The sequence below is a fragment of the Vipera berus genome, assembly GCF_964194415.1.
Source record: "Vipera berus genome assembly, chromosome: 5".
In the NCBI taxonomy this organism is placed as follows: Eukaryota; Metazoa; Chordata; class Lepidosauria; order Squamata; family Viperidae; genus Vipera; species Vipera berus.
Genome location: NC_138207.1, coordinates 45,791,175 through 45,807,233, shown reverse-complemented (window position 1 = coordinate 45,807,233; position 16,059 = coordinate 45,791,175). Strand labels below are relative to the sequence as shown.

Genomic DNA, 16,059 nt, shown 5'->3' with positions numbered 1-16,059 from the left:
GCTCGCCTGGACATCTTTCACATGCTTCTGTGTTATCGGTCCCCACCCTTCCTTCTAAGTGGTTGGAAGAATATTCTTGTTTTGCAGTGTTAATGAAAATATCCACAAAGGGCTTTTCCCCCTGGTTTTTAAAACAATTGTTTACCTGTGGATGCCAATGCAGAATATATCCCATAGCTTTATGCTCAATAACCTTTAACCGCAGCACATTTACATTATTTCAGGGGGAAGACCAAGATCAAAACGTTACATCGCTCAGAATGCCAGTTATGTCCCCTTCCATACAAGACACTTTTTTCCCTCTCCCTCCTTATTTATTACTCCATCTCCTTCCACCATAGTGTGTTCTAGGGTTTTTTTTTAAATCCCATTTATATCCCGCCCTTCTCCGAAGACTCAGGGCCGCTTACAATCTAAAGCACAAATCAATGTGCTTAGCATGCTCAATCCTTCCTGGGTTCTTTGGAGACGGGAGGCGTTTTCTTGTGAGATCTTTTCTTGCTAAAGATTGCACTGACATCCTCAGGTTTCCTTCACCCTACTGCTAGACTTCACTTGGGACTCATTTGGCTACACAGCTCAGCTCTCTTCATTTGCATCTTAACCATGAACCGTACCACTTTATTCTGCACTACGCTCATCAAATTGCCTTCATTTCATCATCAGCCTATGTATGGGACAGTGTTAAGTGGTGCTTAGCTACTTTGGTTTTAAAGTACAGTAGTAATCTTCCACCTAGACCAGGGGTAGGCAACCTTGGCTCTTTTATGACTCATGGACTTCAACTCCCAGAATTCCTGAGCCGAGGTTGCCTACCCCTGACCTAGACCTATAGCAGTTTCCAGACATATGGAATCGGACATGCTTTGCTGACTATCCTGCCAGCAGGTCAGGTGATTGTAAGAGGTGGAGTAGCAAACGCCCATTAGCAACATCAGGCTTGCGTAATGGTCACTGCCTAACCCTTCACGTCCCAGCCTTCTCCTCTGCCACCATTCCTTTGTTCCATCTCCTGCCAGGAAGTGCTGGAAATACAGCTCTGCTCATGGGCAGCTGACAGAGCGGTGGGGTGCGATTGCTTGTAAGAAAGTGGCTTCTCCTGCTTTATCACACCAGAGAGGAAGAGGCGACTGGGTTATCTGCAAACTAGTTGACATCTTGATAAAATAGGAGACGGGGGTCAGCTGTCAAGACTTGCTGCCTCCTGAAACCCCCACCCTGCCAATGCTTTCCTGCTGACATCCAAAACATGAGTGTGCAGCAAAGTCATAGGGTTTCACCAGCTTGTCATGCTTAATATGACCTGAATGTACAATGTCAGGATACCACTGTTTGGCCATAAGCCAACCCAAAGACAACAGATACAAGATAGGACAGCAATGGGAATAGTGAATTTCATATCAATAGTTTTCTGCCAGTTCTAGAACCGGTGACTATAGTAACTCAGGTGTGGGAGAAGGCACTGTAAAATGATTTCATTGTTAATAAAGAAATCCCCTGCCAAGAACTATGAATAAACTTTGGTTCTTGCTTTCCTATACAAGTAATCCTTATAAGTATAATTACCACTTTTCCTGGATAGATAGGCTATCATATTGAAAGTTTTTTGCAGATAAACATGAAACAGACAAAATAAAATAGCTGCACATTATATAGAAATTTCATTTTTATACCAGACACAGCCAGAGAAATGTACCGCCCTGAGTCTTCGGAGAAGGGCGGGATATAAGTGGGATTTTTTAAAAAAAATGGCAACAACAGACATGGGTAAGAATAGACCAATAGCTGTTTTAGATCAGACCTGAAATCAATTTAGTTCAGCCGTAACCAGCTTACTATGTTCCAGATGTGTTCAACTTTAACTGTAATAATCTCCTAGCCAATAAAAGAAATGTATTGACTTGCACAAGCGGCAGGCTGGCATGCACACATGAAGCTCAACTTGTGCAAGCGACGGGCCGGTGCGTACATTGCCGATTGACTTGTACAAATGGTGGGCCGGTGGGCCCACATTTGTATGGGCTGGTTCCCTCCTCCCCACCCCCGCTGGGCCACCAAGCCATAAAGGTTTGGGACCACTGGCATAAACTATTAACGCTGAGAATCCTCAGCTCTTGTTCTATAGACATCATTGTCATTATGTTCATGTTTCTTTTTTCATGCAAGTTTTACAAATGTTTATAAATCATGGAGGGAGAACATGGTGCTTGTGGATGTGTTCCTTGACACCTGAAAAATTCCATGCCCACCCTTTTGAAATTATATTTAAAGGAATAAAATAAATACATTGGAAGCTGGCATGCTGCAAAGCAAGATAAAGATTAAAAAAAACACAGAAAACCTCTGGAGAATTTTTTTTTTTAAAAAATAGCCCCAGGAACTTTTATGCCCTCAGGGACAAAGGTCAATGGATGTCCTCAGCATTCCCCAACAACATGCATTACAGCCCTTCCATTGCTTAACTAACAATACGTTAACTGACACTTTTTAACAATGGTCAGCCACTATGCAAAAGGAAATATTTTTAATAATACAATTAAAGTTGAACATGGCAGGTAAAGATAACTGCAAACAAAAAGACTAAATTAAGTGTGGCAGTCAAAGAATTAAGGGCATGATAGCTGGAGGAAAAACCTCTGTGGTACCCCACTTCCCTTGGGACCCTGAAGATGTACTTAATTTGCTTAATAGTTAGTTCAGGGCTGTTTGGGCCCCATAGGCATTCTTAAAAAATGCTTTAAAAACCAGAATGGTTGCAGTCTAGGACTCTCATTGGATATGTAGACACTTAAAAATAAGATTTAAAAAACTGAATTGGAGTGATAGCTAGGATCTAGCCAGGGTGGTGGATGGCACTCTCTTAGTTATAAGAGGCTTAAAATATCATCTTTTCTGCTCTCAGTTATTGTATATTGTATATTACATTTCTCAAGTTTAGATCAATATTTAATGATAATGGAGTGCCTAACAAAATGAGGCACTATATTAAACAGGTAAATTTACAAGCTGTGCCCAATGGGCCACTGAATCAAAGTTCTGATGTGCAGTTATAAGAAAGGAAGTCCTGTACTGCAAGTTCTCCAACACAAATTCACACCAAGGGCCAATGCTATGACAGTAGCTATGCTCTGACGTGAATCACTTTTGGTATCCAAGGCAAGTTTTGGGACAGAGCTCTTTGATGTTGTGAAGGAAGGCAAATGAACACACTGATCTCCTAGCTCTGAAAATCCAATGGAGGTCAAGTAAAAACGCCACCCAAGTTAGACCTGTCCCAGTGAAGTAAAATCAGCAGAGACCTGAGATGCAACATAGTCCAAAAAGAAGAAAGCAGCCAAGTTGCACTGAGCACCAGCCAAGCCCTCTAAAGCAAGGGGATGCGTGTTGGCTCCCAGAGTTGCTGGGCCAGGCTGCGTGCCTGCTGGATCATAAGTTCATTTGGCATGATGCCCAGATGGATGGTCAGCAGCTCATAGCACTTCACCACTTCATTGGCATGTTTCCTCCCAAAATAACGGAGCAGTTTCCTGTATGAGAGAGTCAGAAAATGGGTAAAGGTGGGTAGTGGCGAAAGGGTGAAACCAAGAAAGTTCTACAAAGCTTCAATGGTCTATCCAGCACAAGACAAAAGCATTGCACGTCAAGTGTCAACAGGCTTACACAAAGTTAAAAGTATATCCATACAATTTTAGGCAATTTAAAGATCTCTCCCAATGTTATGCAAAGTAAAAGATATAGTTGCGAGAATGGTGATGGTTACAACACCTTTCAACTTCATATCACACAAAGATAACTTACAGTATAGGTATAAATTTGATGTTGGAGGCCGCACACTTCAAAGTTGTGAGTTATACCAATGCTAGGAAGAGGCAGTTAAGCTAATTAAGTTGTAAACATTGTCCTTTTCATCCAATCGCAGAGCTTGAATCAAATCCCTTCTGCACCCATCAGTATCTATGGAGTCAGAAACCTTGCTTACCTGTAATAATCACCTGCCAGTGTCCCAATGGGAACTGAATCATCAGTAAGCACTGGCACTTCCATAACCTCCAGCTTATATCCCTACATGGAAACAGAAAGAAACTGTCAAGAAAAAGATGTCTGGAACTGAAGGAGATGTATGTATTCTTAGCTCATGGCTAAGGAAGGCATCCTCATCCTAGTACTCTTCAGAAAGACTGGACTAAAGTCATCAGTCTGTACTATCTTCCTGTCGTCAGTGCTTAATTGCCACATTAGTTGTTCATCCCCAAAACTGGAAAAGGCCGGTACCTCATCAAAGATGAGTAAATCTGGCTTTATTGGTGGGTCTCTGGAAGATGTGCAATAAATATATGTGCAATAAATAAATATATGTGCAATAAATAACAAAGCAGCCTTGGTGGAGCAGTGGGCTAATGCCTCAAGTAACACCAGCTGCCTGCAATTAGTGCAGGTTCGCATCCCACCAGGCTCAAGGTTGACTCAGCCTTCCATCCTTCCGAGGTAGGTAAAATGAGGACCCAGATTGTTAGGGGCAATAAGCTGACTTTGTAATAATGCCGCTTGGGGGGGGGGCAAAAAGCCCTAATAAGCAGGCATATACATAGAATGAAGGCTATTGCTAAGCACATTGAGTTGTGCTTTAGATTGTAAGCCGCCCTGAGTCTTCGGAGAAGGGCGGGATATAAATGGGATTAAAAAATAAATAAATCAGGAAGGGTTTCTGATTGCACGTTGTTTAAGCAGCAGCAGAAGAAGAAGAGACTCTCCCTGGCCATAAATTATATCAATTAAATAAAGAAACTAGGGGACACCAGTTACAGATTTAATGGGGAAAGATTATGAATTTAATTTGGGTATACCCAAACAAATCTCTGTATATCATTTGCATCACACTCTAAAGAAAGGGTTTTCAGCTTCTGAATCAACCTCTTTTATATACCAAGTTGTAAAACAGCATCCTGCCCCCTCTCTTCTCCTCTCAGTTCCAGGTTCCTCCATAATTACCAGCTCATTCTCAAACCAGAGGAAGTAGGTACAATAGTAGTCTCCATCCCGGACCATCAGTGTGGTGTAGCCCTTCTGCAAGTAGCTTCGAGCCATAGCCACCAGTGACCATACCTGTGGACCAAAGGAAGGGAGAAAGGAAGGTAAAAGCTGCTTTAGAGTCGGCCCAAACCTCAAATTCAACATCTCCCATTGAAATTATATCAGTATATATACTTGTCAATCACTCATTATTACCTTCTTTTTTATAAATTCAAGCAGAGGTCCTTTGCCTAACTCTGAAGTAGATTCCTCTGATATGCCAAGTGACGGAGCCACCATTTGTCCTACTGTACGATCTACGTAGATGAAATGCACAAGCCCTGGGAAATTTTCCAAATATGTGGATGAAAGCAAGTTAAGAACTTGGTTAAAGATAGGCATCTTTTTTCCATTTTGGCCATGACCAGCTCGAACAGTAGCCTTAAACATTCACTCTCTACAACAATATTTAGACACGTCATAGAATTTTTGGAGTCAAAAGTCCAATCCCTATTTTTTAAAAAACAAACAAACACAGAATTAAATGAATAACAGAGCTATCATTTAATCTCTTTAGAGTTTAATATTTATCCAGGAGTATGGATACTTTCTTGCTGTATTTCTGTTATTCTTCAAGACCATGTTTTTTTATGGCTCTGTTCCAACACCTGAGAAACTTAGGAACTGTGCTCTTCTACTCCCGTTTTGTGACATGCAAGGGAAACCCTTAACAGGTTTTGTGCGTGTGAAGATGGGAAAGAAATTCTTCTTTTCAAGGCTGCTTTCCCAAGAAATTCCCTCTCTGCCAAGGTTGCTTCAATAGTTATTTCAAAACAGTATTTTGCTCGGTGCTTCCCTTTCCCTTCTCTAGAACCTCTCTATCTTCCCATAGGCCTTCCAGCATCCCCCACCAAAATGGAAAGATGGGGAGAAAATGGTGAACATCAAAGGATATGACACCATGGTAACGTTACGCTTGCTCTTCACCAGTAAGAAGTCTTTCCAATCTCGGAGCTTGTCCCTGACAATACAAGGTGGAGAAAAAATAAATAAATAAATAAATAAAGTACTAATGCTGTTATGCACACAAGTCATGGACAACCTTGCTTGGCACCTACAAATCCTGCCACCCACCAGACTCTCTGCTGCAAGTTCATCTTTCTGCTCCTTCTCACTCACTGTGTGAATTGCTGCACCTGCTCCAGCAAATTTTGAGGCAGGCCTTGGGCCCCTGAAGAGCCAAGGAAGAGAAGCCGATATACAGCACAGAGCTGCCGCCGGACATTGCAAAATGCCTGCAAAAGCCTGAAACAAAATAAATATCAGTATGTTTTTAGAACATCTCTTGCTCTAAACATCACTCCTGATTTGGGCTTGCATTTTTCCCCCCTACAATTACTTTTTATAAAGAGCACATCAACAATTCAGGAAAACTAATTATCCATATGGAATTCTTTTCCTTTTCCCAATATTTGAGTATGTTTTCTGTTTATTTTCTTTGCTGCACAAAAGTATTAGCTGAAGTATTGGACTCTTTAGCTTTAGGGTTTACCTTGGACAAAACAATCTCTTGTTTAAAATATAGCATTCCTATTTTAAGCTTTAAACTACAGTTTCATCTGCTTCCCACCTCAGGAAATGATCTCCTGTCCCTCTGGATTTTATCAATCATAATCAATTGGAGCTCTGACAGCCCCACTCCTGCTTATTGTATCTTTCACATTTTAGTTCTTGCTATATTCAATTTTGAACATCTTTGTTAATTCTTTTAAACAAGATCTGTATTCTAAATATTCACAGGTGCAAAATTTAAACTATCCCATAGATCAGGGGTGTCAAACTGCCGGCCCACGGGCCGGATGCATCAGCCGGAAGCTGCGCCCACCCCATTGCCGGCAATGGCAAAACCGTCCCGATACGTTGCGCGATGTCACATGATGTCGCGAGTTTGACATGTCTGCCATAGATATATTCTGCTTGAATGGATGAATTTACTTGTGCTTATGTCAGCAAGTGTGATAATTTTCACTAATACTCACTCCAAGGAACTCCCACACTCACTTCGAGACGAAATTTTGTTCTTTAACTCCTGCCAAGTATTCTGCAACTGAGGAACATAGAGAAACAAGTTGCATTAAGAATCCATTACACAACAGAGTTCAGCTATTTTCTTATTTAGGAGGTCTCACTATCATTCCCATAGCAAAGTGGGATCTCAACCACTGTAAAGGTCTACTCAATTCTAACCCATACTGAAGGATTCGATTTTACCAGTAATTAGCCCAGCCCTCTTTATATTGAGAAAAGCATCCACTAACAGTACTTATTTTCTGTGTAGGTGAAGTTATTTTTTTACCTGTGACTCTTGTCCACTTAGTTTCTTGACAAATTTGTCCATTCGATGTCGGAGCTCCAAAAATAATGGCTGAGAACGCAGAGGTTGCCGAGTCTCCTGTCCCTCTTTCAACTTCTTCTCTATCATTAGGATTCCATCCAGCAATTGGTAGAGAGAAAGGGCTGCTTGGGAACTGGGGTTCTAGAAGACAAAGAGGGTGGACATTTAAAGGGTGGACATTCTGAACCCGCCAGTCTGGATGATATCAAATGAATGTCTGTGGACTCTGTTCACCTTTGTGAGGAGTACCAGCAAGATGCCTGGCCAGAGTGAAAGGCAGTGCATTGTGTGTGGCATCATGGGGCAGTAGCCTTCTTTCAAGTTGACATCCAGAAATATTCTCCGTGGATTTGTAGCTTCTGAGGCTGGGGATTCTATAACATGCAGCAAATCCTCAGCCACCTAGGAAGAAAATGTACAGGTGTCATGAAATTAAAATAAAATGAACTGCAGTATATATTCAGATTAGTGTTCCAATTTTGTTTCATTATGATTTAGTGTGTATGTATATATATATGTATGTATATGTATATGTATATGTGTGTATATATATATGTATATGTGTGTGTGTATATATATATATGCGCGTATATATATATATGTGTGTGTGTGTATATATATATTATATATATATATATATATATATATATATATATATATATATGTATATGTATATGTATATGTATATGTATATGTATATGTATATGTATATGTAACAGAACATTTACCCAGAGGTTGTTTTTTTTAATTAGGATGAGGCAACTTGTTCAAAGCTTAAATGATTCTTTCAGGACAAAAAAGAATTGAGATGGAGAATGCCTTGGAATAGGCAGGCTATCCATCTATTATTATGCAAAATGGAAACATGTATTGTGTCACAGAACAAGCCTCCCCAAATCCTCCAGCTAGGAGTCTGTATTGGTTGAAGACTATGAAGATTGTAGCCTAATGCATCTGGGGGATACCAAGTCTGGGAAAGCTACTATAAAAAAAATCCCTTGTTTTCTCTTCTGTCTTGAACTCTTTGATTCATTATAGAATAGTCCTTAGCCTCACTCCATTTTCCACTGATGAGTTTCTTTATTGCTACATTTTATATTTTGTGGAGTTTTATAGCGTTTGAGAGGTTTCCTTTTATTCTTTTCTTCTTCATATGGGGACAACAAATGAATGCAAGTCTATGCTAGAGGCTTGGCTCACAGAAAGGGCAGTGAGTGGGTGGTGGGAACCCTAAAGTCATTTCTGATATGGTGATAAAATAGATGAAGGTTAGAGAAAGGTCTAGGAAAGAGTAAAGCCCAAAAAGATGAAGTACAAAAATGGATTATAAAGCTAGCAACCCTAATCCAAGCACTTACCAAGAAATCAGCAGAATTTACCTCTCCATCACTCTGTGAATCCACGCCCTCGGTCCAGGCACTTCCTTCAGACAGCAGAAAAAGAAGAGAGACTAAGAGTGCTTCCAAACTTAGCCTCCTTATATACTTGCCCCTGCTTCAAATACAAATTTTTACTGACATGTTCAGTCACAATCGTCTTCCGCTTGGAGCCGCTGTGTTCTCACATATTTTCTTTTCCCCACAAAAATACATTAAAAATAAATGTGGAATAGCTGCATAATAACTACTGACTGATAATCCTTATAAGCACCCAAGATACCCTTACCTTCAAGAACGGGAAAGAAGTCAAAAAGACAGCAACTAAGACAAGAGATTTTGACCATAATTGTCCAATCCAGGCATCTGGAGCAATATATATCCCATTTTTCCACAGGTTTTCTCAGCTTTATGTTATTATTTTTCTAATGTCACAATAGTAGTAGAGCTCTGTTGCAAGCAAGCAAGCAAGCAAGCAAGCTAATAGTAATTGCCATTTATTGCAGCCAATTAATATGCAACCCACTTCTCCTGAAAAAGTCCTACTCAGAGCCATAACAGAATGCCCCTCATTCTCCATAGTCTCATCTCAATGTTCTCCACAATTGATCCTGAACTCACCCGTGCTCTGTTGGCTAGGGGAAGCCTTGGGGGTGAAGAACTCTTCAGGCATAGAGAGATCATCTGCTATCTGAGGGAAGGCGGAAGGGAACTGACTCAGCCAAGACTCAACATGGCTTCCTCCCATATGTCCCTGAAGAAATTCTTACAATGTGCAACAGAGATTAACCATCCTGGCAAAGAATGTATCCCAAACAGCTCGTCCCAAACCTCAGAGAAGCTTTCTTGTTTTCTACTTTTTCAAAGTCCACACCCGGTGTCCAAATCCCAAGCCACATTAAGTATCTGAAAGGTCACACCAAAGACCAGCCTGTACTCACCTGTTCTTGAGAAGTGCTGTGGTAAAAGGGATTGTTCACTGGAATACTCTCACTGCTTTGAGGTCTCTGAAGGCTTATTGCTCCCTCTATAGGCTGAACAGACAGATTTGGCATCAGCATCCAGTTCCACTATAAAAAGCTATTTTTCCAGTGTTTAATTTTTCACAATGCCTAATCATAACTTAATTTTGTAGCCCTGTGGGAAATTAAAGTAATAGAAAAACATGGGAAAATAAGCATTTTCAGAAGCTAACACTGTAAATAGAAACTGTCACATTCATCCCGTTCTTCTTTTAAAGAGGATAACATATATTTATGACATCTTTCAACTTCATTTTAGATAAGTTGAGTGAACATCAATGACATTTACAGCTGATGGGGATTTGAACTAATCTTCTGAATTCTAATTCAAGTCTAATAATGAACTACCAGTGTCATTCAAGAAAGACTCGAACATTTGAGCAAATCGTATAGAGCCAATGTTATTTAGTAATTAAGATACTAAAACTGAAGAGAAGTTGATGTAAGTTCATTTTCAACCAAAAGCGCTTTTGATCAGTCACTATTTTTCAGCCTAATACCTTTAATTGTTGAGAGAAACACTGGAGAAGGGAGTGCTTATCATGTTGTCTTAAGCGTCTGAAGGAAAAGTAGCATATACAGTATCTCTATATCTGGCACATAAATATTTGTATGAATAAAAGTTCTCCATTCAAGATCCTTATCACAGAATTCTGTTTCTACATAATTCTATTTTGACATTCCATCCCAAAACAGTTGTCAAAGGGATTCTCAGAGGGAAGGAAGAAGAGGGTGATAGGCCAAGAGATTCTTATGCAACTCCCTTCATATGGAAGAGTTATTTCTTTACCTGGGCAAGCACTTCGGAAACAGGCTGGTCCTTAAAAGAGCTGGGATATAGATCTTGCACAATCAGAAGCAGAGTGAGCAAGTCAGCTGGTCGCAGAGAGCTGGCATTCCGGCTGGAAACAAAGTGCCACGGAGAAAAAGAATGTAATTTTTAGGGAAGCCACATACTGTATCGGCTTCCCAAAGGGACAAAGAAAGCAAACTGGAGGACCAGACAATAGGAAGTATCAAAGGAGGAGGCCCAGATAGTGGGAAACATTAAATATTTTATTGGGAAAAGCAGCACCTGCACTGGGGGAATACGACTGAGGAGAACTAGGATTTTACCTGGAGTAAAAGGCAAGTAGTTTAGTGTGTATGAGCAGAAAGGCATGCACTACTTCATGTCCAGCACATTCAGTGTTACTATTGATGAAGTGTACAACTTGGCGCTCCAAGAATTCAATACATTGTTCACACAGCTGCGGATGGATCAGCCGTTCTACAGCCTAATAAAAATGAGCAGAGGGAGATTTATATTTCAAAAACTTCTCCGCTCCCACCTTTGGAGCTTGTAGTCCTTCAGACAATTCCTCTATAGTACAAAAAGTACTTTTTTATTCCTCTAAACAAATGTAGGATAAATTCCTTCATCCTAAGCCCTATTTAATTAAACAGTACAAACGCCATCAGTACTAGCACTTTCCCCATTCTAGCATTCTCTCAGCCTATTGGCTCAAAAACTCCCACCTAAAATGGCTAATACCTGCTTTATCCTGAAGTTATGCTTACTTCTTACAAGGGACAGTCACATATTCTGGCTTGCTATCTCCATTCTTAAAATGATGCATCTCACAAGCATTCCAACAACCCCATTCTACCTCTACAGCAAAACTCTGGTCTTCCTCACGCAGCTGGTTATACGTCTGCAGCAAGCTCTGAAAAAGCCTCCAGATGTGAGCTCGTTGTTCAGTTTCTGTTGGTCGAAGTCTAAAAACAACAACAGCCAATCAGCTCAGTATAGCCAGGGCTAATTTTCCCTTTCACCACCTTCCCCTTCATGCATTGCCATTGGTTCCCCTTTCTATCTACAGTGGAAAATGCCATTGCATTCTAGTCATTATCCTTAATTCAACTATGCAGTCTTCCTTAATATATCAAGCAATACAACACAGTTGCTGATAAGTACTCTAAGCCATACAACAGCTTCTGTGTTGCTGTAATTTGCCTCTCAATTATAAGTAATACCAACTTTTCTATCTCAGAACCTTGTGACCAACTCCTAACACATGGGAGATATGTGTTTGAGTTTCATGAAGCTGGTATTCCCAACACGGAGTTCCTGAAAATTGCAAAGCCTAGAAGTGGCATTGGCCAGACGGTTGTATTACAGCAGTGGTTCTTGATCTTGGCAACTTCAAGACATGTGGACTTCAATTTTCCAAAATTCTCTAACCAGCCTCCTTCTCAAAGTTGAAATCCAAATGTCTTAAACTTGCCAATGTTGATAAATACTTTATTACAGCTGTATGTCCAGGACTACTACATGTGCACATTTCTGCAAGTGTAAATTGTAAGAGTGAGGAAAATGAAAAAGAAGATCTTGCTCTCATGTCACTTAGCACAATTACAAAAGAGGAGCTTAATGTTAGTAGAGCTGAAGAACAACATATAAAAAGCCTGGTTGATGTTCCATCCAAGAAAAGGCCACAATGAAAAATCCAACAAAACAAAAATCCCATCTTCACCCAGTCACTCACTCCCGTTGGAAGAGGTGGCTGTCCAGTGTGACTAGGCCGAAGTGAGCCTCAGTTAATCTTCTGAGCACATAGAGCTGACGGCGCAAGTCATCCTCACTCTCATGGCCGTCTCCATTCATTGCAATGTACAGGCACTCACCAAACTGAAAAACAAGCAAAACACACCTACAGAACTGCATCGGCTACAAGTACAAGGAAACAAAATCAAGAACATACTGCTGGTAACGTTTACCATAAAATTAACATTACTTAAAAGTCCTTTTTACTGCTCCAAAACTTCAAAAGTACCTTTTTATTTTCAAATAAAATATGTTTGAAGTCAAAGGCAGTTCACTGAGGATGGTTAAAGTCACTGAGCCCACTTTAGAGAACACTGTCTGAGACTTACCAAAAAGTGTCCACTCTACAATATACTGTTTCCAGGATGAATGTGGCTCGTGGTTGACAAAAATAATTTATTCTTTGTAGGAAAAAAGATAAAAACCAAAAGTTTAGTTTCAAACATTGAAACCAAAAGATAAGGAAAAGAATACAGATAGTTCAGTGACCACTCATTCAGCAACTGTTCAAAGTTATGACATCACTGAATGTTTCTCATAGGTGCAACCATTGCAATGTCCCATGGTCATATGACTGTGATGCCGGCACTTGGCAATCAGCTCACATTACGATGGTTGTATCCCATGGTCGTGTGATTGCCATTTCTGATTTTACTGCTGGATTCTGGCAATGGGGAAGCCAGCAGAAGGTTGCAAATGTCGATCACCTAACTGCAGGACATTGTGGCCATGCAGGATTTGCCTAAGAGCAAATGTTAGCAATGGAGATGCCGGTCCCAATTACCATCATTACATGAGGACTATCTTTAAATGTGGAGTTTGCTGTTTAACTATGTGTCCTCGGATGTAATTGGATCTCAGCTAGGCATTCCCTTTTACTAGCCTTCTTCTGCTGGGCCTTAAGAGTTACCCAGCCCTGGACAGCCAACTTTAAGAAAGCATGTATTCAATAGATCTACATCCCCCCACACCAATTAGATCTTCAAGGAGGATGTTAAAATAAAGTTATTTAAAATGCTTCCGTATAAACCTTTCACTTGTTCTGCAAACAATTATTAACCTCTCTGGCACTGCAGGCAAGAAATCCCTTTTGGAAAGCCCTCTCCAAGCTTGGATATAAGAGGAGTTGAACTATGTACAAATCCAGCTGAAGGATCTCTTGGGCCTTCATATGCACATATATGGATATATGTGCTTTAGATATCCATGGCACCTAATTTATCAATTAAAAAGTCCAAATTGGCTTGAGACCACAGAAATTAGGCTATGACATCTTCTGATAAAAATCTGCCTGCAACTGAAACACTCAGAAGAACTAACTGAGAAGATTGAGAGACTCCTCAGCTAATCTGTAGAGAAAAAAAATCTAGTTGGCTCTCCTTTTTGACTGAAATACTCACCTAATTGTGGCCATGAACTAATGTTTATGAGAACTTAAATGCAATTTAGATAAGAATGCCCCTGGTCAGGGAAAGATATGATGATCTTTACTTACTGCTGCTTTAAGCAATGTTATTTAATTTTTTTAATTTTTTTAATTTAATTTTAATTCCATTTATATCCCGCCCTTCTCCGAAGACTCAGGGCGGCTTACAAGCTTAGCAGTAGCCTTCATTCTATGTATATGCCTGCTTATTAGGGCTTTTCACACACACCCCAAGCGGCATTATTACAAAGTCAGCTTAATTTATTTTTAGCTTTTAAAAAAAGTCAGAGTTGTAGAGATGATTTTTTTTTGCACAGAAACAAAACAAAACTCTTTTGGGAGAAGAGAGAAAATATTACTTTGAAACTGGACAGTTAATTTCTGTCCTAAAACAAGTGGCATATCCAGAAGGTATTTATCCCCTCCCTGTTAGAAGTTCACCAACTGCTTGCAATACAGAGCAGTGAGTAATTACCATATGCAGCACATAGAGATGCTTGCCATTTTCAGCAGAGAAGCAAGTGTATGTGTCTCCTAACTTTTCTAGCATAGTTGCACAGGAGATGATCATGGGGGCAAACAATGTGTTGATGCTGTCTTCCACAGAAGGTATCTGTGAAAAGAAGGAAAACCAGCAAATGTTCCTGACTTCCAATTAGCACACATATCTTGGAAAAGCAGAAACCTAATATCCTTCCAAGAAGTTATACATAATCACTTAAACAGGAGCATGTAACTATGAACTTTCCCAACCACATTAGGCTTTGCACAGCAGACCAAGAAGCAATATTTCAAAAGTTTACAGGGCCACTACTCCTTTCTTGAGTGATTTGGCAAGGCTTAAAGGACCCATTGTGCTCTTTAATCCCCTGAACTACAAAACATATACTGTAGAAACAGGCCTAAAAACGTTTGACTCCATCTACTCACATGGGGCTCTGGGGGCTGCAAAAACTGGCAGGCTGCCATTTGGGCATCCAAAAAAACCTTAGGTACACTTGCTCTAATGCTTCAAGAGTTACAATTTCTAAATGGAGCTGAACCCAAGAGCATCAATCTCCTGCTCCCGCATTTCTGCTAATTCTCTCTTCAGATCTTACTTCATCCTCATTCTGATCCTGGGTTCCAAATCGCTGATGTAGGATTGCCATAAAGTCTGCATCTGCCCAGTAGAAAAGGACTTCAGCACCCTCACTGGAAATGAGGATGCACTTCATCTGTAGAGAAATATACACACATAGCTTTTAAGGTGGTTACCTAAATTTACTTCCTGTTTACGAGGAGCTGAAAAACAAAGAAGAAAAAAGACCAGTTTTGGATCTAGCAAGAAATACAAAAGGGGGGGGCAGTAAAAATGGTAACCACTGGAGAACTGAGCATGGGTCAGTAAGCAAACTTATCATCTATAATGGTGATGGTGCTCCAAGGAGGCCTGTAGAAAGAAGGAAGAGCCAAGAACCTCTTCTCCACTGCTTGGTATATGGAAACGAAACTTGTTTCTACAGTTGGCAGAGGAAGAAGGGAAGGAAAGAAGCAACACTCAAGCTCCCCGCTGGAAACCCACCAGGACTAAGCGCCAGGATGTCACGACGATTTCCCCCGGAAGGAAGAGAACTTTTTTCAGGCCACAGACGGGCCCGTTGCACCCAATTGCCCTACCTTACCCGTCCTGGGACACGCCTCCAAGCGAGGCCGGCTGCGAACGTGCAACCGCGGGGTCTTTTCAGTTTTTGAGCTGAGCAGAAGGAACGGCCCAGTCCCAAAGCGGTTCTCATCCACTCCAGACGAACTTGTGTAAGCCAAGCCAAGCCAAGCCCGCGCGGAGCCGGGAGGGCGGGTAGGCGGGCGCGTGACTCTGCCCGGGAAAACGTAGGAGCCGCCGACTCAGCTCCGCCCGAAGCAGAGAAGGCTCGGAGCTCCCCCGCCCGCCGTGGCCGCCCTTTGGGCGTTGCTGTTTAGGGGTTCGGTTTGCTTTGGATCAAACCGGCGGCCAGCCTACTAGGCAGATGGCGGAGAGGAAGGAAAGCGCCGTTGCCTCACCTATTTCCTCGCCACTCGGTTGGCTGTTTGGCCGGTTCAGTGAAAGCGCGCCGCTTCGCCTTTGAGAGGAGATAGGGCGGGGCTCTTCGACAAGGTGCTGGCGGGGGAACGGCGAGATGAAAGTTGGTTATCCGAGGGGAAGATGGAGAGACACCCCGAGCGACCCCTCGGTCTAGCAGGGCCGCAAAATTGGCCGGCTGCTG

The 16,059-nt window shown here is 41.3% G+C and overlaps 1 protein-coding gene across 8 annotated transcripts; it reads right to left on the bottom strand.

Annotated features, from left to right (window-relative positions):
* Positions 1–2,507: 2,507 nt before the first annotated feature.
* Positions 2,508–15,821, bottom strand: HPS1 (HPS1 biogenesis of lysosomal organelles complex 3 subunit 1). Of its 8 annotated transcripts, none has more exons than XM_081329272.1 (19): positions 15,481–15,817; positions 14,917–15,033; positions 14,292–14,429; positions 12,332–12,474; positions 11,453–11,561; positions 10,920–11,080; positions 10,594–10,705; positions 9,723–9,815; positions 9,403–9,472; positions 8,764–8,828; positions 7,640–7,807; positions 7,367–7,546; positions 7,050–7,117; positions 6,190–6,315; positions 5,967–6,031; positions 5,227–5,372; positions 4,925–5,103; positions 3,980–4,062; positions 2,508–3,527 (listed from the first exon to the last, which is right to left on the bottom strand). In XM_081329272.1, the coding sequence occupies exons 1-19, from the start codon at positions 15,589–15,591 to the stop codon at positions 3,481–3,483; spliced, it is 2,181 nt and encodes a 726-aa protein (XP_081185398.1). In that variant the 5' UTR covers positions 15,592–15,817; the 3' UTR covers positions 2,508–3,480. The 8 variants fall into 8 exon arrangements, 6 of the variants coding, with proteins under 6 accessions (XP_081185398.1, XP_081185397.1, XP_081185400.1 ...); XM_081329271.1 differs by having other exon boundaries at positions 4,990–5,103; positions 15,481–15,813; XM_081329274.1 differs by having other exon boundaries at positions 4,990–5,103; positions 15,476–15,621.
* Positions 15,822–16,059: the final 238 nt, after the last annotated feature.

Excerpts from the sequence above, each read along its gene's own strand:
- HPS1 (XM_081329271.1), bottom strand. The coding sequence starts at position 15,591 with ATGAGAACCGCTTTGGGACTGGGCCGTTCCTTCTGCTCAGCTCAAAAA. Across the intron at positions 7,118-7,366 it reads TAAGTGGACAAGAGTCACAG|TTGCAGAATACTTGGCAGGA; the intron begins GTAAAAAAATAA and ends TATGTTCCTCAG. Across the intron at positions 5,104-5,226 it reads TTGAATTTATAAAAAAGAAG|GTATGGTCACTGGTGGCTAT; the intron begins GTAATAATGAGT and ends TTTGGTCCACAG.